This window comes from Talpa occidentalis, unplaced genomic scaffold, assembly GCF_014898055.3.
Source record: "Talpa occidentalis isolate TD23 unplaced genomic scaffold, MPIMG_talOcc4v2.1 talOcc4.4, whole genome shotgun sequence".
Classification (NCBI taxonomy): Eukaryota; Metazoa; Chordata; class Mammalia; order Eulipotyphla; family Talpidae; genus Talpa; species Talpa occidentalis.
This window is the reverse complement of record NW_023604295.1, coordinates 7,077,031-7,101,920: the sequence shown is the minus strand read 5'-3', so window position 1 is coordinate 7,101,920 and position 24,890 is coordinate 7,077,031. Positions and strand designations below refer to the sequence as shown.

Genomic DNA, 24,890 nt, shown 5'->3' with positions numbered 1-24,890 from the left:
CTTGCACACTTCAGGACCTGTGACTGCACGGGCCTGTCCAGATAATCCAGAACAGTCTGTTGGCGGGAGGAAAGAAGAGACTCAATTTTACTTCATTTTTTAATTCAGAAAATAGAAGCACCAAATTTTACCACAGATATTTTCTGGGAAAGATAGCACAACACACATCATACTTTAAACCCTTATTCTGTAGTTATTTGAAAGCCCACAAGAATCTTCATTTGAATATGATTGTGACCGAGAATCATCTCAAAACCATCAAATATTTTCTTAACTGAATGTCCAAATCTCAGGATCTAAATAAGTTTAACCACAACGTATTTGCATTTATTTGTTAAAAAGTAGGACGACCACAGTCGTTTCATCTTATATGTTTAAGAAGCCAAGCAAGGGAAGCAGCACAGACACTGCAGATTCATTTAAAAACCGAGCCATGGGCCTCCCTGGTGGCGTGGGGGTTAAAGTCTCAGCACTATCAAGCTATCATCAGCCACTGTGGCACGAGTTCGATCCCCAGTCAGGGAGCTGAGCCACGTGGCACAGCAGACCTCTCCTGTCTCCCTGCTGCTCCCCTCAGCAGTGTATCTCAGGAGATCCACCTGTTCTGCTCCCCACTGTCTCTCGTGAATCCTCTCACCCTCACTCACTGCACCTCTGGCCTGCACCCCAATTCTTGTATGCATAAATAAATACATCTTTAAAAAAAAAAAAAACAAGGGATTATAGACCAAGATGAAGTGAGATTTATCCCAGGAGTGCAGGTTGGTTGAACATAAAAATCAATGGGTGTGATACACCATTTTAATAGAATAAAAGACAAAAAAGAGATCATCTTAGTAGACACACAAAATGCACTTTTCAAGGGGCCTCCCTGGTGGCGCAGCAGTTGAGCGCTGGGTTGCAAAGCTGCCTGAGGCCTCTGCAGTGCCGGTTCGATCCCCGGCTGCTCCCCGGCCACCGGAGGAGGGTCCCACATGGCGCGCAGACCTCTCCTGCCGCCCGCTGCTCCCCTCAGCAGTGTCCTTCTGTCCTTCTGCCTGCTCTGCTCCCCGCTCTGGCTCTGGTGAATTCTCTCACCCTCCCGCGCTTCTGACTGTACCCAGTGCTTGTATAAACAAAAAACAAACAAACAAACAAACAAATAAATAAATAAAAAACTCATGCCGCAGTGGCTGGCAATAGCTTGATAGCGCTGTCTTCAACCCCTGCGCCCAGAGAGGCCCTCCCTTGTTATCTTGTTGGGTTCTGTTTGCTAGTATATTGTTGAGGATCTTTGCTTCTGTATTCATAAAATATATTGATCTGTAGCTTTCTTCTGATGTCATTGTCTTTTTGGGGATCAGGGTAATGCTGATCTCACAGAATGAACAAGAAAGGAATTTGTGAATAATTGGTGTCATTTTTCTTAAGCATTTAGTCAGACTAGTGAAAGCATTCTGACCCTGACTTTTCTTTATGGGATGTTGAATTATAATTGAATCAGTTTACTAATTCAATCTCTTTTTGCTATAGATCTATTCAGATTTTATATGTTGAATCAGATTTTATAGTTTGTGGCTTTTTAAGAATTTATTTCGTCTAGGTTATTTTTGGCACATAATACTTTACAGTATTCCTTTATAGTCCTTTTATATCTGTAAGTTGATGTCTCTTACGTCTATAAGTAATGTCTCTTCTAAAATCTTCTGATTTTAGTCATTTCAGTCTTTCTTTTGTCTTGACCAGTCTAGCTTAAGATTTGTTAATTTCATCGATATTTTCAAAGAATCCTCTTTTGGTTTTTGTTGATTTTTGCCATTTTTTAAGTCTCTATTTTATTTTTTTTTACTATAATATTTATTGTTTACTATAGTCTGTTTCTTTGTGTTTGGTTTGCTCTCCTTTGTCTACTTTTTAAGTGTGATTTAGGTCACTGATTTGCTGTCTTTCCTCTTTTTTAGTGTTGGCGTTTATATCACTGAACATTGCTTTAGCTGCATCCCACATTTTTATTCATCTCTAAGTATTTTCTAATTTCCCTTGTGATTTCATCTTTGACCCATTGCTTATATATGATTATGATATTTAATTTCCTCATATTTGTGAATGTCCAAATTGCCTTCTGTATTTAATTTCTAATTTCATTCCATGAAGTCAGAGAAATATTTTGTATTATTTTAATTCTTTTTTTTTTTTTTTTTTTTTTTTTTTTTTGGATAGCATTAGTTTATTATAAAAGAGACACAGAAATTATTTACATGATGAAAGATTTCAGAACTTGAGTGGAATGGGCTGCTTCACATGATGCCATTTCAATCTTGGTTTCAGTCTACATACTTTCCAAGAATATCACCATCTCTAAATAAGAAATAATCCTTGTCATCTAGAACTACTTTGGTGCCTCCATATTCTGGGAGAAGAACTTTATCTCCAACTTTCACACTAACTGGTTGAATCTCTCCACCCTTTCCTTTAGAGCCTGATCCAACAGCTACTACTGTTGCTTGCAACACTTTTCCTTGAGATTTTTCTGGAAGCATAATGCCTCCTTTGGTTACAGTTTCAGCTGCACTCCTTTCGACTAATACTCGGTCGAAGAGGGGAAGAAACTTTCTAAACGCCTGTCCTGCCATGACTCCGGCCGCCGCAGTCGCCCTGTTCTCCCGCCGCCGCAAAAAAGACAGACCCGCAGCCCGGCCCTCCGGACACGTGAATGTGGGCCGAGGCCGCCCTATTTTAATTCTTTAGAAAGTATTTCAGTGAGCTACCACCACTACAGCCTGAGTTCAATCCCTGGCTAGGGAGCTAACCCCACACAGCGCAGCAGACCTTTCCTGTCTCACCTGCTACGCATCTCAGCAGTGTATTTCAGCAGAGCTACCTGTTTTGTTCCCTGCTCTGTCTCTGGTGAATCTCACCCCACACACACATATCTCTGGCCTTCACCCCAGTTCTTCTAAACAAAAATAAATAAAATATTTTTTAAATATTTTAAAATAAAAAGTATTTAATTTTTTTTTGCATCTCCTGGAGAATACTCCATGTGTACTTAAGAAGACTACATCTCTTGCTATTATCAGGTGGAGTGTTCTGTAGGTATCTGTTTGGTCTAGTTGACTTATAGTGTTGTTCAAGTCTTCTGCTTCCTTACTGATCTGCCTAGTTGTTTTATTCAGCTTTGAAAGTGGGATACTGACATCTTCAACTATTCTTGTTGAATTGTCTATTTCTTCCTTTAATTCTGTTAATCTTTGCTTCATATATTTGAAGTCCTTTTGATAAATGTATATATGTTGTTTTTTTAAAAGATTTATTCATTTATTTATATAAGAACTGGGGTACAGACCAGAGGTACAGGGGGGTGAGAGGATTCACCAGAGACAGAGTGGGGAACAGAATAGGCAGACTGAAACACACTGCTGAGGGGAACAGTGGGGAGACAGGAGAGGTCTGCTGCGCCATGTGGGTAGCTCCCTGGCTGGGGATCAAACTCGTGCTGCAGTGGCTGCGAACAGCCTCATAGGTTGCGTCTTAACCCTTTGTGCCACCAAGGAGGCCCAATGTATATATGTTTGTGATTTATATTTTCCTGATGTCATAAAATATCACTGTTTTCCTCATGTAGCAATTTTTGTCTTAAAAATCTATTTTGCCCAGTATTAACAGAGCTACTCCAGCTCTCTTTTGCTTACTGTGTGTTTACATGGTATATCTTTCACTGTCCCCTCAATACAGGCAGTTTTTAAACGTCCCTCAGGTGACCCTGAAGTGTTGTCAAGGTTGAGAAACACCAGAACAAACACTTTAAGTGAGGAGAGCAAGAGGGATACTGTTTTGTCATCAGATCCATTTACTTAGTATAATGTTTCTCAATTTTGAGAAATATCTGGACCTCTTTAAAGGAAAAAAAAAAGTTTCTTTGGCATCTCCAACACTGATAAGTTATTTTTTATAATATTCCTTACATGGTATGAATTTAAAACTAAATATAATCTAATCTTCTAGCTTCATACAACTAAAACACCCAAATCCAGTCTATAAAGAACTATAATCAAAACTGCAAAACAATATAATTAATTTTAAAACATTAATTCAAAATTTAGAATAGTGTTTTGTTTTTTTTTTTAACTAAATTGTCACTGGCAGACTGAATCTGGTCAGAATGAAGATTCTTCTGGGGTCAGCATGATGCGTCTATGATACACAAATGGGACAAATTCAGCCATTATTTTTTTTAATCAAACTACAATGGATCTCTGATTGCATAGTACATGGTTAACACCATTTGACCTCATTTGGTGAATAAGCCAGATTAAGTCCATCTCTATCCATATTCCATTATCTGGAAATGATCAAAATTGTATCCCCAAGGGCACCCTAAACACAAACGCACATTAGGTTCATTATGGTGACTCTAGAGTACACTTAGATTCATTTTTTAAAGGTTACCATCAAAGTTAAAACAAGTCTTTACATTTCTGGAGGAGACTGTGTATCCCACAAATAAATCTACAATTTGAAAAATGCTGGCTTGGAACTTTTCTTAATACTCTCTCAATCCTTGGGGTCTCCCTGGTGGCACAGGGGTTAAAGACTGCACTATCAAACTATCACCAGTGACTGCAGCACAAGTTCAATTCCCCGGTCAGCCAGGGAGCAACCCACATGGCTCAGCAGACCTCTCCTGTGTCGCCCCCTGCTCCCCTCAGCAGTGTACTTCAGTGGGTATTCCGGTTCTGCTCCCCACTCTCTCTGGTGAATCCTCTCACACACCACCACACACACACCCCTCTGGCTTATACCCCAGTTCTTGTATGCATAAATAAATAAATCTTTAAAAAATAATAGTGTCTCAATCCTTTCCAGAAGTCTCCACAGGAATCCTCAGGCATTGTTACCTTGAGAAGATACTTGCTCCAAGTCTGGGCACTTAGGGGGTTTCTCAAAGTTTTATTTGTGGTTATCTCACTTTGAGAAATGAGGAAAAGAAAGCAAAAGTAAGAGCCTTGTGCTGGTCCCCATGAACTGACCTAGAAGTGGTTTAACTGTTGGTTTTACTAATCCAGATAAAGCCATGAGCAATAATTTAGCCACCACCACATCTACTACAATGATCTTTGCCAGTTAATGAGCAGAACTTTGCAGCAAAAAGTCGTTAAGGATGCCCCATATTTATAGTAACAGCCTTGGACAGGATAGAAGAAATGAGGCCATGCTTCAGAGCTGAGACGGACCTGAAAGGAGACAATCTGACCCAGGATAAGAGCACTGGCTGCACACCCTGCTGGCTGAGGTGACTCACTAAGCTCTGACTCACTTCCTTACTCTCACCTGTTAAACAAGCAACTGAAGATGGGGGCGCAGGACATTCATAGCCATTACTCAAGAAAGATGACTAATCACTCCTGTGTTTGCCACCATCCACCCCCACACCCCTAGATAGAGGCCAAGCCATCCAAGGTACCAGCGCAAGGTCATATAGTGAGTGTGGGGATAGTGTTTGCTATCAGATAGTGTTTACCTCTTCCTTCCTAGTCCACTGAACTCAATAAATAGTCTGTAAATGACTTGTGAGAGTCTCTCTTTCCAGAGCATGCTGGAACATGTTTAGTTCAATTGACTAACAGGAATATTTTATAAGAACTTGAATAGAATTCTGTCCTTTCATCTTAATTCACTTTCTTAAGTCAGGGCCATATGCAACAACAATTAAGGCCTTTAGAAGATGAAAAAGAGGGGCCACACTTGTGGCCTAAGGGTTAAGTCTCGGTGCTGTCATGCTGTGGCAGGGGAGCTGACCCACATGGCGCAGCAGACCTCTCCTGTCTCACCCGCTGCTCCCCTCAGCAGTGTATTTCAGTGGATCCACCTGTTCTGCTCCCCACTCTGTCTCTGGTGAATCCTCTCACCCATACACACCCCCACACCTCTGGCCTAAATCCCAGTCCTTCTACGCAAAAATAAATTTTAAAATTTAAAAAAAAAAAAGATGAGGGCCTCCCCTGGTGGCGCAGTGGTTGAGTGCTGGGTTGCGAAGCTGCCCGCAGCCTCTGCAGCACCAGTTTGATCCCCAGCCTCTGGCGAGGGTCCCGCATGGCGTGCAGACCTCTCCTGCCACACCTGCTGCTCCCCTCAGCAGTGTATTTCATCAGTCTGCCTGTTCTGTTCCCCATTCTGGCTCTGGTGAATTCTCTCACCCTCCCGCGCTTCTGACTGTATCCAGTGCTTGTATAAATAAATAAATAAATCTTTAAAAAAAATAAATTAGGTATAAATAAAAAAAAAAAGATGAGAAGAACAAAAATAACTTTTCCCAAATGACAGGCAAATTAGTTTGTTAGGAATACTCTAAAATTCTCTGAAAATTTTCTTCTCAACCAAAAATTTCTTATGCTTTACTTGGAGAGATCATTTTTGCTCCAATTTTTATGTTACCAAAAATTACCCTATCTGCATCTCATCGGCCATCTGTTCAGAGTTATGTTAAGATTTTTTTCAGGGTTTAGTGATTTTTCCCATGGTACATTATAGTAGGAAGAACACAAGATAACTTTCTGGTAAAGAGGAACATGAGTCAGGTCCTTAATTTCACTCTCCACATGTCTTTCCTCCCATTTCTACAGAACATGCACATTCAGGCAAACCCCACAGAGCCCACCCTGACAGAACCACTGCCTAAGCATGGGCGAGAGATGGCAAAGCACTGGAGCAAGGCATCTAATGATCTGGGTTTTTTTTTTTAAGATTTATTTATTTATGCGTACAAGAACTGGGTTACAGACCAGAGATGCGGGGGGTGAGAGGATTTACCAGAGACAGAGTGGGGAGCAGAACAGGCAGATTGACTGAAATACACTGCTGAGGGGAGCAGCGGGCGAGACAGGAGAGGTCTGCTGCACCATGTGGGTAGCTCCCTGGCCAGCTGGGGTTGGAACTCGTGCTACAGTGGCTGCAGACAGCTTCATAGGTTGCATCTTAACCCACTGCATCACCAGGGAGGCCCTCTAATCATCCATTTTTAAAAACAGAGAATAGCGAATGGACCTCAAACTTCGCTATGAAATTCGCTTTCTTCACCAGCAACTCACCATTACTCAACTGGAAGCAGAGTCTTGAAGTGGCGCCAGCACATCCACGTTCATTGCAGCACCATTCACCATAGCCAAGCAGAGGAAGCCACCAAGGACGGAAGGATAAACAAAATGTTGTACATATTAAAATCTTATTCAGGATATGTTAATCTACAATAAGCAACCACAGTGATTGCCAAACAAGCTTTTATTCGGGATCAAAGAACAGCAATTCAGGGTACATCAATTTAGGTAGAATCCCCAAATGTGTTCTGATTACAGGATAAAAACAAGCAGGAGTATTAAAAAAGGAAAAATTATATGAATTTTTAATTTTAAAAAATTCTATTTGCGTTCACAAGCTTAAGCTAGTCTTGACAATACACGAACAGTTACTGAGTCTCTTGGTAAAAGATCTCTAATCAAATCTGTGCCCGTTTTCCTGCTGAGTGTCAAAACTCTTCTGGTTTGGGGCCAACCCAAAAGTTCAAGGAACAAGACCTGCGAGGTATTTCTTCTGAAATGACTATTCAGCTCCCTTTAAAATGGCTACACTCATATCAACTTTCACACTTTAAAAAAAGAATTTTCTGACACAGTTTACAACACAGGTGAACCTTGAGGGCATTGTGCTAAGTGAAACAGGCCAGTCACAAGATAACAAAAGCCCTATGACTCCACTCAGGAGGCATCTGAAGTGGAAACAGAAAGAAGAGCAGTTGCCAGGAACTAGAAAGAGGAGCAATGGGGTTGTAGAATGCGTACACCGTTGCATTTTCTGCAAGATGGAAAAGTTCTAGAGAGCTGCCGCACAACTTGGATGTACTTAACACAAACCAACTGTCCACTTAAAAAAAAATAAGTTTAAGACGGTCAATTTTATGTTATACGTCTACCACCATAATTTTTTTAAGAAACGACATATTTATGATTTTTAGAAGTCTATGTAATTTGTTGTTTTAGAGGAAAAAAGAATTTAGGAGTTTTGTTTGTGAGGCTCTCTTTTTTTTTTTTTTTAAGGATTCAACTATATTTGGCAGTTTTGCCTGTCTGGGTTTCCATAGTTTGCCTTTTGCTGATGAAAACCAAACCTTCACATTCTTACACTTGGCATGGGAGAGTCTTTGTGTTCTATTTTGTTGTGAGAGTGTGAAAGTTAAAAGTTGTTTGACAAATAAGATAATTGAAAACACTGGCAGAAAATTAGGCACACACAAAGCAAGTGAAAATAGGTTGAGAAAAAACAAACTTAGATATCCTAAGATTAAAGGCTAATAGGTGAAAAAAGTCATTTTTAATAAAAAATAAAATTTTAATAAAAAAAATATTTAAAACATCTTTGGTTGCTGAAACATTCTTTCCTCCTTCCTCAGAAAAGGAATTCATTGTTTTATCCGCCATTATTTTAGCTGCCCAGAATCAGTTGTGGTCCCTAACACCCCAGAAGTTCGTCCTTAAACAATTTCATCCCTGTGTGAACATCACAGAATAGTAATTACACGAACACCTCCCACATGCCTAGTTGACACAGAATCATCTCTTGGAACCACTGCCTTATGTGTGATCCATCATAGACTGAAACATCATCAAGCGATACAATTATATAGAAATGTTTTCTCTTATACTGTTGGTGGGAATGGAGACTGGTCCAGCCCCTATGGAAAACAGGATGGAGATTCCTCAAAAGATAAAAATGGATCTGCCAAGCCACCCAGCAAGTCCACTCCTCGGTATCTACCCCAAGGACACAAAAATGGTAACTCAAAGGGAAACTTGCATAGGCATGTTCATTGCTGGATTACTTACAATAGTCAAGCTATGGAAACAACCCAAATGCCCATCTCTTAATGACATGGACGGAGCTTCTTCATTTCGCTCACGTATCTGCAAATGAACGTCACTTCTCGCCAGCTGGAGACAGGGCTCACCCCCTCTGCAGGTGCTGTTTTGTGTATTTTGGTGTGAAACTTTGTGGTGGCCCTGAAAGGACCTCTCATGTGTCAATGACGCTTGAGTTTTTGAGTAGTTTGTGAGTTATAGGTCAAAAGTTACTTCATGAAGTTTCATCACAAATTATTTCTGTTTAAATTCATGCTGCTAAAACCACAAGAGAGACCCAGGAGGACGTATGTCCCAATGCAGGAGCATCTCACCATGTGTGGGGAAGCCCAGTCAAGAAGGCAAGGCTGATCTGATCCAGACTTAGACCCAGCGATCAACTTGCAGGTAAAATGGAACAAAGAAACATGTCACATGAGGGCACCCGGATGCAATTAGCAACCCCAGATTGGGAGCAAGTCTCAAAATTGGAGATATGGTTTCATTAACAAATCAAGTGCGGGGCAGGGGAGGATATCACAAGCAACTTTGAGCAGGAGAGAGACATCTATGAGACAATTAAAAAGGTTAAACTGACTGAATTTGTGTATTAGGAATTATTGATTTATTTTAGGTCAACATATGATGTTGTGGCCCCTTACATTTTGAGGACATACACTGGAATATTTACAGATGAAGTAATAGGATGTCTGGGATTGGCTTCAAAGTAATATTGAGTGCAGGGATGTAAGGTGAGGGGTGTATAAGCCTAGTTCAGCCCCTTGCTGGAATGGACAGGCCAGAAATGCAGGTTGGGCCTCCTTGGTGGCGCAGGAGTTAAAGACAGCGCTATCAAGCTATTGGCAGCCATTGCAGCATGAGTTTGATCCCCAGCCAGGCAGCAGCAGATGGTGCTGCAGACCCACATGGTGCAGCAGACCTCTCCTGTCTCGCCCTCTGCTCCCCTCAGCAGTGTATTTCAGTCAGTCTGTCTGTTCTCTGGTGAATCTCCCACCCCATCCACCCACACCTCTGGCCTGTTCCCCAGTTCTTGTATGCATAAATAAAATAAATCTTTAAAAAAAAAAAAAGAAAGAAAGTCTATTCCCTCACCTGCTGAAGTTTTGCCAAGAGGCACCTGCCACCATCCACCATCCACATCTCCAGGGAGGATAACCCCTAGCCCTTGGCAAAGCCCCACCCCCACGAGAAGCCGGACACCCAGGGTCTTGTCCATATAGCCCTTGCCCCACTTGGGACACCCCTAAAGTGTCACCCCAGCTTCAGAGCCCCCTTCTTCTCTGCCCTGCCTCCTCCCCCTGCCTTTCACAGACGTCATCCTGAGAACACACCCCCATAAACTTCCTTCACAGTGACCTGCACCTCACTGCCTGCTTCCCCAGGGACCCGTCCTGCCACCAGATGAAGCAAGACTGGTCGTGGCTGAGGGGTTCTGGAAGGTGAGTGTGTGTATAAGACGGAGCCCAAAACTGGTTCCCCACGTACCCATACCTGGTGTGACCACCCCATAGAGTCCCCAGGACTGCAAATAGGGTGAATCAGCCCGTGGCACTAGGTTATACTCTACAGCATGGTTGGCCCATATCCTGGTGGGCCTGGCCTAATCGCACCAGCCCTTGAGAAGCAGAGTTTTCTCTGCACCTCACAGAAGAGGCAAGCAGAAAATAGAAGCACAAGCATTCAACACACCATTACTGGCTTGAAGAGAGGGGCCCACTTGGCAAGGATTTCAGGTGGCCAAGAACCACCGGCTGACAGAGGGCGCCTGGAAACAAAGTCCAGTTTCTCGGTCCTGCAGCTTCGAGGAACTGAATCTGCCAACAAGAACAAACTTCAGGAGGATTTTTTTTCCCCAGAGCCTGCAGACAGGAACTTGGTTTCAATCTTGACGCCCTGAGCCCAGACCGGCGCCATGGCTGGCGTGTGGTCAGCAAATCTCTAGACTCTGCAATGGGGAGAATCCATCTTCCGTGACCAATGACTTGTGGGCTGTGAGAATATAGTTGCCCTGAGGCTGCAGAGTTTGTTCGACTTCATTCAAATCACAACTATATGGGAAATAATGAGATTTGATTTTTTTTTTTAAGAGGATTTGGTAAAATGAAGAATTTGTCTTGCAAATTTGTTCTCCTCTAAAACTCAAATGGGTTTTACCCTAAAGATTCCTTCTGTGACGGGCCCTACATCAGCTGTGTCTGGTATCCTCACGTCTTCAGGCTAAGACTCATCAAGAATAAACATGTGAACCAAACTGAGATCTTCCTTGTTCTGTTGCTATTTGTCATTTCAGGGAAAGAAAGTTGAAGGAAAGAGGAGTGGACGCGTCTGTTCATTCCACAGGCCCCTGCGTGTGTGAGCAGCTGTCTTCATCACCCACTCAGGGATCATCAACCAAGACTTCACAAGGATGAGGCTGCCCACCTTGTGTGTCGTTCCTTCAGGTTTGAACAGCCCTGACAGATGCATACATTTCTATGATTCATTGTTAGCCCATTGGCGTGTTGGCCTGTTAACCCACTTCCTCAAATGTATAATGTCATTTAAAAAAATTCCCCTTTAGTTACGGTGAGGCATCTAGTTATACTTCCTTAAATGCAAGGAAGCTTGTTTTTTCATATGTGGAGCATGAAAAGCAAAAACTCAGCTACCATAAGAAAAAGTTAATTATTGAGCTTACTACCTCATGACCCATCAGAATGGATCACTCAGAATTAGTGTCAGCGCTTCTTTCTGATATGACACAAGGTTCAGTTTTGCGTTTAGGTACCAAACTGTGTCCCTAAGGGAGAGGGACTGGTTTGCATCCAGCAAATCAGTTCAAATTCCAGCTCTGCCGCCTACTGGCTATGTGAAGCTTGGGCAGCTTCACCTCCCTCACCTAAAACCCAAGAAGTGCCTGTAAGTGGTAGCTACACTTACGCCACAGGTCGAATATAATATACCACATAGTAATAAGCATAAAATTGGCATGCTCACACCAGTGTCCCAGAGCTTGCTGGGATGAGCCGTGGTAGACATACAGTTTCTAGAACAATTTGTGATTGCGTGATTACCTAGAACATTCTAGAACCATGTGCTTCAGATACATCTTTTTAAAAAAAAAATAGTCTTCCATTATAATTGAGAGGTGCTGATGCTAACTTGAAACCAAGCCTTTCCCATCCTCAGCTTTTCTCACCATGATTAACAGCAACTCCTTTGTTCCGGTTGCTGAGGCCAAAAACCTTGAACCCATCTTGACTCCTCCCTCTCTGTCATCGCACAGTCTGTCAGGAAATCCTGTCAGCAACTACTCCAAAGTACCTCAATCTGACCATTTAACCACCTCTGTGGTTACCGCCCAGGTCCAAGCCACCATCATTTCTTGGTAGCTGATTACAATCGAGTTCCCTAAAGTGTTCCTTCCTCCTTCAGCCCTTGCCCCGCTTCAGTCATTTAGTTCACCCTTCAGCAACATGCTTTGCCCCAGTCCCTTCCATGGGACTGCATGGAGCTCAAAGGTATGGGGGTAACACCCAAGATTTACAAAGAACTCATACACTCAACAGAAAAAGAAAACAAAGAACTCAATCAATGGGCAGAAGAGCTAAACAGACACTTCTCCAAAGAAGATGCCCACGGCACATGAGAAGACATTCATCATCACTTATCATGAGGGAAAAATAAACCAAACCACAGTGAGAACCCACCTCACGTCTCTGGAAACGGCCCATAACAGAAAGGCCAGCAACAAGTGTTGACAAGGATGTGGAGAAAATGCAGCCCTGGTGCACGGTGGGTGGGAATGCAGGCCAGCCCAGCCCTGTGGAAAATAGTATGGCGGCTCCTCAAAATACCCAAAGTGCATCTACCTTATGATCCAGCAATTCACCCCTAGGAATCTGCCTGAGAAATACACAAACACTGATTTATTTTTTTACGGTTTTTTAAATATATTTTTACATCATTCTTCATTTTTGTACACAGCATGCTTTCTCCTCTCAAGTGTAGTTCCCATCACCAAGTCACCCGTGCACCATCACCAGAGTCCCCAGTGCTCTTCCCGTCCCTGTTGTGAGCCTTCTCCCTTCCCTGCCCTTGCAGAATGTCTCTGATTTATAGTTGCCTCTTGATTTTGATTTTTAATTTATTATAATTATTTTTTTTTCTGATCCCTTGTTTGGTTCCTGTACATTTCTCCTATAAGTGAAACCATCTGATATTTTTCTTTTTCTTTTTGGCTTATTTCATGGAACATAATCCCTTCCAGCTCCACCTATATTGCTGCGAATGGCATGAGTTTGTCTTTTTAAAAACACAAATTTAAAGGGATAGCTGCTCTCCTATGTTCACTGCAGCACCATTTACAATAGACTGGGAGGGTCCCTGGTGGCACAGATGCTATCAAGCTACTGCCAGCAGCTGCAATAGCCTGAGAATTCAAAGGAGGTTAGCAAATAAGGAAAGGTGAGAAGAGTAAATGTTTGATAAACAGAGGTTACCCACCCACTGAAAGTCTCAGGAGGACATAATGTTTGGTAACAGTGCTCTTCCTGGTACAGGTCCCCTTTCTAAGGTAAATTCCCCTTACAAAAGGGTAGCTCGGTTTTCAGTACTTGACGTGTCAATAGTTTCTCAAAATAACCTTTGTGCTGTGGAGGCCCAATTGGGGGGTGGCCTCTCCTGCAGCCCTTCATAGACAGACATGGCCGCTGTCACTCTGCAGAGATTATTAGTTTGACAAAATTGTTAAGTTAAACCCTTAGTTAAGTTAACTAAGTTAACCCTTAGTTAACTTAACCCTTGTTAAGTTAAACCCTCACAATACTAAAAATTAAATTTTGACTTTCCATTCTGGGTGTTATGGACTGAATGTTTTCTCCCCCAAATTCATGTTATCTCCCCAAAATTCATATCATGGGGTATGAATATCATGGGGGTAAAAATAAAATTACCCCCACACAATGATATTAAGATATGGGGCTTTGGGGAGGTGATTAGGCAATAAAGCTAAAATGAATGAATCATAGAACTAGCACTTTGCAATTCTCAGTGGAGTAATTGATTCAGAAAAGGCCCATCCATTGATGATAAAAGCCATTCCACCAAATGTTGGCGGGCAGAACATTTGCAGTGACCAGGCACTTTCCATTTATTGCTGACTAATTGAGTGGGGCAAATGGAACTTTACAGTGGACGGATCTGGCAATCAACACCTAACTGACAGGTCATTAAGGTTGATACACCCCAAATTATGGTAATACAGATGTGATGTATGACTATAAAGTATTTTTACCAAAGTGTTTAATTTCAGTTTAAGTGAGCCTTTTAGCGCCTTGCTTGCAGGGTCTAAAGTTGTATAATATTGGAGTCCCTCTTTAAGAAAAAGAATTCAAAGTTACTATGAAAGTGAATATGTAGAATGAAAAAGTAAAATTACAAATCTCAGAATGTTGTCACATATCATGGACATCACAGAATGAAGAGAATAACACCATATTTCTATTAACTGCCTAACACACCTCTGTAATACTTCCCTGACATTCTTACCTGCATGTTCTTTGATCTACTGTATCATTCTCTAGAGAAGAAAGGTCTCACCTTGGCTGCAGGGTCAAGGACTGGGTCCCCACCACTTACCCCAAGTGACTCAAAGGCTCTGGGGACAAGGCTGGGGACGACTTCTCTTTAAACAGCCAAGGGATGTCAACAGTACAGTGAGGACTGAGAATATTAGGGTTACAGCTTCTTTGAACCTTCTTTGAACCCCCGCAACTGCAACCAACACACTTATGGGAAGCAGAAGACTGGCGAGAGGAAAACAGGCGAGAGGTAATCAGGTCATCAAAACCTCAAAGCATCAACCAGCTCTGTGACCCAGAAAACTCATATTTGGGTAAAAGGGACTGGATACCGGTCTCCCTCAGCTCAGTTGCAACATGGGTGTGTGCGGAGTCTCCTCCAACCAACCAGCAAGTCTCAGACACCAGCAGAGTGTCCACTCAATTCTGACAATATCTCCCTAGGGGCAGTGTCAGTTTCCACAGGTTAAAGGCTCAGTGTCCTGAGACCATCCTTCACTTTAGTCACCAGGTTGTTACCTGGGCTGCTGACCAACCAGCTGAGACTGTAAATTCCCATGATCCCCTCCTCGGACTTCAGGTGCCCACGACACAGATTATTATATGTGCTTCTGACCCACTAGATCTAAAGCAGAGGCTACTCAAGTTTCACTAATTCACTAATTTGCTAAAATGACTCAAGGAACTCGGGAAACCCATTTACTCACTAGAATATTGATCAACTGTGAAAGATATAACTCGGGAACAAGTTAGTAGAGGGGGAAAGGCTTAGAGCTTCCACGTCCTCTCCAGATTCACCATCTCCTAAGTCTCCCCATGTTCATCCACCTGGAAGCTCCTGGGTTTTATGAGGCTTCATTATATAGGTAAATAATTGGCCACTGGCAACTGAACTCAACCTCTGGCCCCTCTTCCTGTTCAGAGTTGCTGGAGGGGCTAGGATCACACGGCAGGTTTCCCTGGCAACCAATCCCATTCATTCTTGGATGTTTCCAAAAGTCACTCCCTTAATATAAAATAGTCAAGTTGTCACATACCATGGGCTGAAGACCCAGGCGTAATGAAGTTATAGGAGGTGCCATGAGACCCCACTGCAGGAAACCAACCGTGCCTGCAGCTGTGTGGTGCCAACTGCCCAGTAAGCACTGGGGCCCTCGTTTCAGACATCAACAAACTGCACTCCTAGGTGATTGGTCTATGGTCGCCAGGCTAGTAAGTAACAAATCCCGGGAGGGAGGGGTGCAGAATCCAGGCCCAGGCAGGGCCCAGCATCATTTCCGGCTGTTTTTTTTTTTTTAATTGAGCTAAAATTCATGTAACATAAAATCAATCATTTTAAAGTATACAGTTCAGTGGCATTTAGTCCATGCACAGTGTTGTGCAACCACCACCTGGATCTAGTTCTTTTTTTTTTTTTTAAAGATTTATTTATTTATTTATTTATACAAGCACTGGGTACAGTCAGAAGCACGGGAGGGCGAGAGAATCCACCAGAGCCAGAGCGGGGAGCAGAGCAGACAGAGGGACCGAAGTACACTGCCGAGGGGAGCAGCGGGCAGCAGGAAAGGCCTGCGCGCCATGTGGGACCCTCCTCTGGTGGCCGGGGAGTAGCCGGGGATCGAACCGGCGCTGCAGAGGCTGCAGGCAGCCTCACAACCCAGCGCTCAACCGCTGCACCACCGGGGAGGCCCCACCTGAATCTAGTTCTAAAATATTTTCATTACCCCAAAAGTAAACTCATACCCATTAAATAGTCACCATCACCCCACCCCACCCCATCTTTCTGTCTCTGTGGACTTGCCTATTCTGGACACTTTGTGCAGGTGGATCACTATGATATGTGACTTCTTGTGCCTGACTTCTGTCACTTAGCATCCTGCCTTCAAGGTTTGTCCATGATGCAGCATGTACTGGTGCTTCATTCTTTTTTATGGCTGAATACTATTTCATCAGCTGGCTAGCCCACATGTTGTTTAGCCAGCTGTTATGTGTATTGAGGATTTGAACTGAGTTCCAACTTACCCCAAGCCCTTTCAGGATACAAGGTTGACCTCCACCAATGCTTGTTCTGGATGCTCTTTGTAATCTCATATGTAAAATATAAATATTTTCTCCTTGTACAGACTAGCGGCCACTAGTGGGGAAGGAGGCTGCAGGGGTGGGGTGGGCGGTGGGGAAACAGGTGAAGAGTCCACTGTAGGGTGATGGAAGGAAAATGGCCCTTTGCTAGAGATCATGATGTCATCCATACAGATGTTGAACTATAACGAGGTACACCTAAAACTTTGATGTTATTAAACCAGTTACTGCAAAAAATTTTTGATTAAATTTAAACCATAAAATAATAAACTCAAACGGAAAAGAAAAACCATGTTCTTGTTGTAAAACAAACAAAACCCCAACAATACTCATCAAGCAGTGAAAGGCAGGTGCTCTACATCCTGTTAGAAAGCGGGGACTCAGTCAGCCAGAAGGGAGCAGAGAGCACTGGGCGATCCCTGCCTTGTCGTCTGCACGCTAATCCCTCCTCTGCTGACACCTTACCCCACACCTCCTATAAACATGCTCAGATCTCCCTCAACTCGAAAAATAAATACACATTTCCTTTGGCGCGACCACTTCCTCAGCTCACCGCCACGCTTTTTTCAACTCACACCCACTCATCGGTTAATCCCTCCATGTGGCTTCCCTGCCTGCTGCACCAGCCCCGCTGTCAGAAAGTCAAGATGGTCCCATCACCCGAAGTGTGCCCCCAACCACACCGCGACTCGGCCAAGCTCCCCTGTCCCTCTCCTCTGCAAGGGCTGACCTTGAGAAGGAGCCCCCTCCAGGGACTCTGCCTTCCTCCGCCTGTGCTCTAGCTTGACGTCATTCATGTTCCCATCTTATTCTCTTGGTTGACTGCAAGATCCTGGAGGTGGGGAGTGTGTTATTTTAGACTCCGTGATGTCACATGCCTTATCAGTTCTCAGTAAATATTTATTGATGCCATTAGTTAGGCTGTTTGTGTACGTGTGTCCCCAAATGATAGCAGGTCCACCCACCCCGCTCTAAACCCCGCATCTCAATGAAAGGACAAAAAGCAGCTCTGTCGCTCTTCTGAGGAATCTGAGCAAGACTTGGCCAGCTCGGGTCTAGGTTCTCAGCACCCAGAGGATGTTTGAACCCATCAAGAGCACCTGGCCTTGATCTGCGACGGGCCTGCCTGCTTTGCCGGCCTCGCTGGATGAAGTCAGATGGCTTCGAGGAATCACTTCCTGCGCTTCTTCAAGTCTAGTGCTGTTACTTTCACACTTAGCTAAGTAACCTTTGATACTGTGTGGTTATAACATAATAACCACATGTTGCTTTGTCGTCTCTGTCAATGGTGAAAATCTGAAGGACTAAACCGCTGGTAAAAGTGTCTTCGCACATCAACCACACAGCAGCCATTATTATGTGAACCAGGTGACTATTTTCACCAGGTAGACTGAGGACAAGTTACAAGTGGATTACAAAACTGCCTGGGCTCGCCTGGGTGTGGGTTAGCCGAGACGTTATTCTGGGAAGCTATTGATCCATCCCTTTCCTGTTAGTCCTAAATCCTTGTGGCTGACCCCGGGTCACAAAGTCCCAGCTGTGTTTACCTAAGTGAGTGCAGGGCCATGCCAGGTGTGGCCAAGCCCCTCCACCATGTGTTTTTTTCCCAGCTGTAGTGGGGCTGTTCCGGGAGGGCAGGCCCTGCCCAGGGGGGGTGGCTGGAGTGGGGACTGAACACTGGCATCAGATTTCAGGGTGGGATCTTCAGGACGACTCCCCTCTCCTCTCCAGCCCAGACCCTCCATGTCTTGAAGTCCTACTTTCCTTGATGACCCGCTAGCCCAGGCTGCTTCACTGCCCTGCAAAGCTACCTCTGGGTCTAGGGTGTCCTTAGCAGCTGGGACACTCGCTCTCCTTTTCCGGGTCCCAACGGGGGTGGTCCCCTGAGTGTAGCTCTGCATCCTGGGCCACCAGCTGAGAGACATGAGTCTCCTTTCAGGTGTCTTCCCTCAAGTTGACTCCTCCCTGGTGAGGGAACTGTTAAAATTCGTAACAGGGCGTGCACAGAAGCGACTAAACTTGAGCTGAGCCCCAGGCCAGTTAGAGCTGGGACAACTGAAACAGGTGTGGGAGTTGGGAGGGCAGGGGTGTCAAGAGGAGGTTGCCCAGATTGCATTTAGGGGAGGAGTCTATCAACATGGAAGACCCAGTTATTTAGAGAAACCACTCCATATGTGGACCAATTTTATAATTATCTAATAATCTTCAGCCAAGTTCACTTTTTTGCCCTTAATTCAAACCTTAGTCAATAAAATGTAACTCTTTTGTTGTTGGTTTTTTTTAGATTAATTTATTTATACAAGAACTAGGGTACAGTCAGAAGCATGGGAGGGTGAGAGAATTCACCAGAGATGGAGCAAGGAGCAGAACAGGCAGATGGACCGAAGACACTGCTGAGGGGAGCAGCGGGCGAGGCAGGAGAGGTCTGCTAAGCCATGAGGGTTTCTCCCTGGCCGGCCGGGAATGGAACCCGCGCTGTAGAGGCTGCGGACAGTTTCCCAGCACTGCACTCAACTGCCTGCGCCACCAGGGAGGCCCTAACTCCTTTGTTCTTAACCTGGGTCCCCAAAACCTATATAATCTCAGTCACTTTCTTAACTGAGGATGCAGATTTTTTTCCTCCCATGTCCTTGTAAATAAGTTTGCAATAAAACTTTTTTGTTTTCTCAAAACCTGGCACCATGGTATCAGCCTCTGTGCACATTGGGCAGTAAGCCCATTGCTCAGTGCAAGGTTATTTCTGGATTATAAGCTTATGAATAATTTTGTTCCCTTTACTATTTTTCTGTTTACATAGTCATGACAATGAGCAAATACCATTATAACAAGGAAGAAAAGTGACAAACAAAAGTTTGCATGTGTTTGTTAAGTTCAGAAATTCCAAATCAATTAAAATTCCGCTTTAAGTTAGGACCCAAGAAAGCCAAAACTAGCTTTAGATTGGAGCAAAAATCAGACAGGAAGTAAAATGCCTGTCTTAGAAACTGCCTTTTTTACTTCAGATACTAGTGCACCTTTGAACATGAAGTAGCCTGTTTTTCATACTGCAGTTGCTAGGAAACTGATTTTAGTAAATGCATAGGAGCTCTGACTACATATGCCTCCATACTCTTTCTTAATTTTCTAGATTCATTATTTGCCCTAGGCCTATAAATTTTTACTTAATATTTTGTACCATGTATTCTTTTTTATTTATGAATCTTTAAATAAAAAATAGTACATGCATATAGTCCAAACAACCATACAACATAATTATTATTCTCAGCTGCCTGAGAATTCTAGAGAAAGAGGTATGGCATTCATTCGGTTGATACCTGAGGAGTAGAATGCTGCTGCTGTTTCTCGGCACTGCTCACAGGCCAAGCCAGGTGCTGATCCAGTGACTGGCATTATTATATCATACACCAGCTTTCCCTAGAAGTCTCAGCTCTGGCAATAGCCTTGTCAAGGGGAATGTGTACCCAGAAAGAATTGTTTGTAGAGACGTAGGTACTGAATGAAGAAACCAGCTGTTCCCGATGACACGCTCTTGTCTACTATAAGATCATGCATATTGAGAAATACATATTGGCCTTCAACCCTCCCCCAACTCCCATGCCCATTTCTGAAATCCGGGTGATTTCCTGGGTGATAGAAGTGTCTTTTGCTCTAATAAGGCAATTCTGGGTGGCGTTCCTGGGTGGTACCTGGATGGAAGATAAGCATGGAAAGAATAAACCATGATGAGAGCTTCCTCCTCTGGCCCCTATTCTCTGGAAAAGAGAAAAGGGTTGAAAACACAGCTAATGATTAAACATTACAGCCGTGATAAAATCTCCATAAAAATACCAAGAGTACGGGGTTCAAAGAGCTTCCTGGTGGGAAGGGTGCTCCTTTGGCTGAGACACTCCCAGACCTCACCCTGTAGCTCTTCATCTGGCGGCCTGTCTAATATCCTTTATCATATGCTGCAATAAGTGTCACCCTGAGCTCTGTGAGCTGCTCTAGCAAATTATCAAACCCAAGGAGGGGTCTCGGGAAGCTCCAATTTCTTGCCCGGTGGGACGGAAGTTGTGGGTAACCTGGGGACTGTGGCGTGCAGTTAGCTGAAGACACTCACTTGCTGACTTGAAGACGGAGGAGGAATAAGGCCCAGGAGACACGGAATGAGGTCAGTTATGGAAGCTGAGAAAGGCAAGGAAACAGATTCCCCCAGCACCTCCAGAGGGAACCCAGTCCTGCCAATCCTCTCTGACTTCTGGTCTCTAGACTAGAAAATAATAAATTATCTTATTATAAAATTTATTATCAATTTATTACAAAATTGTGTGTAAGTTTGCAGTAATCTGTGGCAGAAACTGGTGCAGCCCCCAAGAACAGGGGATCCAGGCAGGCCTCCCCAGGGCATCCCTGGGGGACACCGAGTCACCCATCTCTGAGCTGAGGGCCCCCAGCCTGGGTCCCGGCACAGCTGGGGGTCTTTGAGGCAGGCACAAAGGCCCCCACAGCATTCTCAAGGAAGCCCAGAGAAATCATTCGCCTGAGTAAGGCTTCCTGGGTGAATGGAGACATCACACTTCTCCTTTGGTGACTGGAATTTACCCACAGTGTGCAACATGGTTCTGCTGCCAGAAATGCTGACTGGAGGCTTCTCAGAGGTGTAACACAGGAACTGCATGACCAGGAACTTCGTTCTCAGACGGTGTGACTCCATCACAAACGTGCTCTCCCTGACATGAGCGCAGCATCCCTCAGACGGAGGCCAGGGGACTATTCCCTTCCCTTCCTCAGACTGTGCTAGGAGCTCTTTTTCACACACTGGCATTACCAAAGCTCAAGGCCCTTTCTTAGTAAGCTTGGGCTGCCATAACAAATTACCACAGATGGAGTGGCTTAAACAACAGGCATTTATTTTCTCACAGTCTGGGCTGGAAGTCCAAGATCAGGGTGCCAGTATGGTTGGGTTCTGGTGAGGCGCCTCCTTCCTCAGTAGAGACTAATCTTATCACGAGGGCCCCATCCTCATGACCTCATACAACCCTAGCCACCTCCCCAGAACCCCTGTAAGGACCATCAGAATAGAGGCAAGACCTTTGGCATATGGATGGGGGGCAGAGGGACACATTCAGTCCCTAACATCCCTGCAAAATATGTAGCCACATGTGCCTGCACCCAGACACACACACACACACACACACACACACACACAGGAGGAAGGCCCTTCTTCTTCCAGGTGAGCCAGCCTAGTAGTATGCAATGGACAAGAGGCTCCACTACCTGTTTCCCAAAGCAGAAGTGAAAGGAGCAACAATCACATCAGAATACATGTGGGGAGGGGGGATGCAACTGTATACGTGGAAAACAAGGCGGATCACCATAACTGAGGTCAAGAAAACACCCGCAAGGCTAGTCCTATGCATGGTTGCAAAGAGAGTCAGAATCCTCACTGTTTTTAGCCTCCGGGATATGAAACATAAAATTCTTTTAATTCAGTGGGGCTGGTTTCCCTGGTGAAAAACTGTTGAAGAACTGGGGACCTTAGCAGATGGATGGGGAAGGAAGTCCTAGTGGTTCTTGGAGATGTTTGTGTTTTTTTGGTGTTTTTTATCCCAGAGAAGGTGTTTAGCAGAAGGAGTCCTGACAGAGGGGATGTAACATGGCTCTAGGGGAGGCTGGGAATTGGAGTTTTCTGAAAAGGAAGCTGAAATCCCCCAAATACAGCAAAGTGTTCAAAACAAGACAAATGGCTACAGCCTCCCCCTCATGGGTTTGTTAGGAGGATGGAGGGGCAGCAGAAAACTGGGAAGCATCTCAATAAATCGAGTGTGGGTGTGGGCGCAGGTCCCTCTGCGCGGAAGGTACTGGAAGTGACTCATCCCTGGTGCTGCCTGCACCTCTTTGCCGAGCTGATCTGCTCATGAACTGCTCTTCCTTATGTCCAATCTACCGGGGTTTTCCCTAAGTCTACAGGATGCAGATGGTTATTGTCAACACAAAAAGATAATGAGATTATCTCAACCTTTCCAGAAAAGAGAGATCGTTCAAGTGCCTCTGAATTACTGATCCAAGGGGCTTCTTAACACGTACTTTGTGCAGAGCTGAGAACCAAGGAAGGACTCCCAGGCCTGACCTTTCCAGTTCCCAGGGCAGCTTCCGGAAGTCGTTGGGGCTTTCCCAGGAACGTTGCCAGGGGCAGGAATATTAAAGATTTAGCATCTACCTAAAATACTGGAGCCTCTTCTGTTTTCAAAGTTCAAGAACTCATAAAATCTTCCCCTCTCTATCTAATCTCTCCTCCCCCTGCAACATGTCCAGCTCTCGTCTCCCATTTTACAGCGTGATGAAATACACGTGTCCTGTAAATGGCTGCACCTGCAAGGCTTACTCAGAGGAGGGGGTGGAGGAGGAAAGAGAATGTATTTTTGGAATAAGGCTTTACATGGCCTCACTGGGGACGCAGGAACACAGGCTTTGCAGAAGGGTTGAAGGAGGGTGTGGCAGCCTGTGAGGGCCAGAGTGAGGGGTCCAGAGGCAGGCTCCGGAGACCCAGGGGACCTGGCCTTTCACTAACCTAACCTGACCTTGCCGCTGACCTTGCTGCTGGCCATTCTTGGAAGAGAGGGCACCAAGTAACAAGTCGAGACCCCATTTAGCAATGTTCAAGGACTAACTTCAAGTTCAGGGCTCCTGAGGCTCATGTGACTGGGGGAAGGGGGAGGAACACTATACCCCTGCATTTTGGAGGTGTCATCTCAGGGGGATCCACGATGCCACAGAATACTGCCCAACAGTAAGTAGGGAAGGCAACAGGGCCCAGGAACTGAAATCTCAGGCATGAGATGGAATTTTAGAATTTAGATCATGAATCTGGGAGGGGATTGGTGCAGGCGGGAAGGGGGCGGCAGGTGGGTGGACAGCCGAGAATGTGAAGCAGCATAGGGAGGACTTAATTTTTTTTTTTTTAGATTTAATGTTTCATTTATTTTCTTAACATCCATTGCTAATTTTTGGACAGCGTTTGATTATGCCTATCAGGTGTGGTCCCGGGGGCTCTACCACCACGGCAGCACCCATGAGCCATCACTACCATCCCTTGTGCGCTCCCCTCCCCTATTCTGACCCCTCTCATTCCCCCTGGAAGAATGTCTTGACGTTCATCTTCAAAGACTTGCCGACAAACCCAGGATTTCATTGGGGAGCTAGAAAAGTATGGTGGGTGGGCAGAGCCAAGCTTGATTATGGGGAAACTGAAAAGACAGAATGAGAAGCTCAGTGTGACTTCTCCAAAGAACATACAGACAGCCCACATTCAACATCACTTACTATAAGAGACATGCTACCCCCTTCTCCCTTTGATGACCACTATGTTTTTTACAGAGTCCAAGATTTATTCTTCTTGTGTCTTGCCAATTTGTTCACTTTGGTTACTTATATTCCACATGTGAGTGAAACCCATCTGATAATTCTGTCTTCTTTTGCTTAGCATCATCACCTCAAATTCCATCCATGTTATCGCAAAAGACAAGAGTTAACCTTGTTTGTTTGTTTGTTTGTTTGTTTTTGTGGGACCCTCACCTGCACCCGGGGAACGAACAGGGGCTGCAGAGGCTGTGGGCAGCCCCGCAGCCCAGCGCTCAACTGCTGCGCCACCAGGGGAAGCCCAAGAGTTAACCTTTTTTACAGCTGTGTAGTATTCCACTGGAAACAGCATATATACCATAACTTCTTTGTCCAGTTATCTGTTGATGGCATTTAGCTTGATTCCACATCTTGGCTCTGGTGAAGAATGCTGCTGTGGACAGAGGAGCGCAGATATCTTATCATTAGTGTTTTCAGACTCTTTTAGCACATACATAGTCACGGTATTGCTGGGCCATAGGATTTTTCCACTTTTAGAGTTTTAGTGAGTTCCCATGTCATTTTCCATAGCGGCTGCACCAGTTTACATCCCCACCGGCTGTGGATGAGTGTTCCTTTTTCTCCACACCTCACCAAAACTTGTTGTTTTCAGTCTTTTTTATAACTGCCATTGTTACAGGTATGAGGTAATCTGTCATTGTGGTTTTGATTTGATTACCAGCCCCCTCGGTAACCACAGATTTCCTTGTCCTTGTTCCTGAAAACTCTACCTGAAGGGAGGTTACAAGCCCGCTCTGACCTGAGACCAAGGTGCATTTGTCCTTTTCTTTAACATGTTGGGTTTTTTTTCCCCTTGATTAGAAAAGAAATATATTTTCATAGGGATCAGGGAAGAAAAAAGTATAAAAAATAAAAGTGTTAGCATCATAATCCCACTTCCTTTTCGTATTTTGGTCTTTCCTCCCATCATTTTCAAGGCATCCTTTTGGGCAAGAATTCTGCCTTCTGTCTGCTTTTTCCACGT

At 44.3% G+C, this 24,890-nt stretch overlaps 1 protein-coding gene across 1 annotated transcript; it reads right to left on the bottom strand.

Moving 5' to 3' along the window:
- Window positions 1-2,195: 2,195 nt before the first annotated feature.
- Window positions 2,196-2,703, bottom strand: LOC119256730 (10 kDa heat shock protein, mitochondrial). The gene has a single exon (XM_037524493.1). The coding sequence runs from the start codon at window positions 2,610-2,612 to the stop codon at window positions 2,304-2,306; it is 309 nt and encodes a 102-aa protein (XP_037380390.1). The 5' UTR covers window positions 2,613-2,703; the 3' UTR covers window positions 2,196-2,303.
- Between the last annotated feature and the right edge of the window lie 22,187 nt (window positions 2,704-24,890).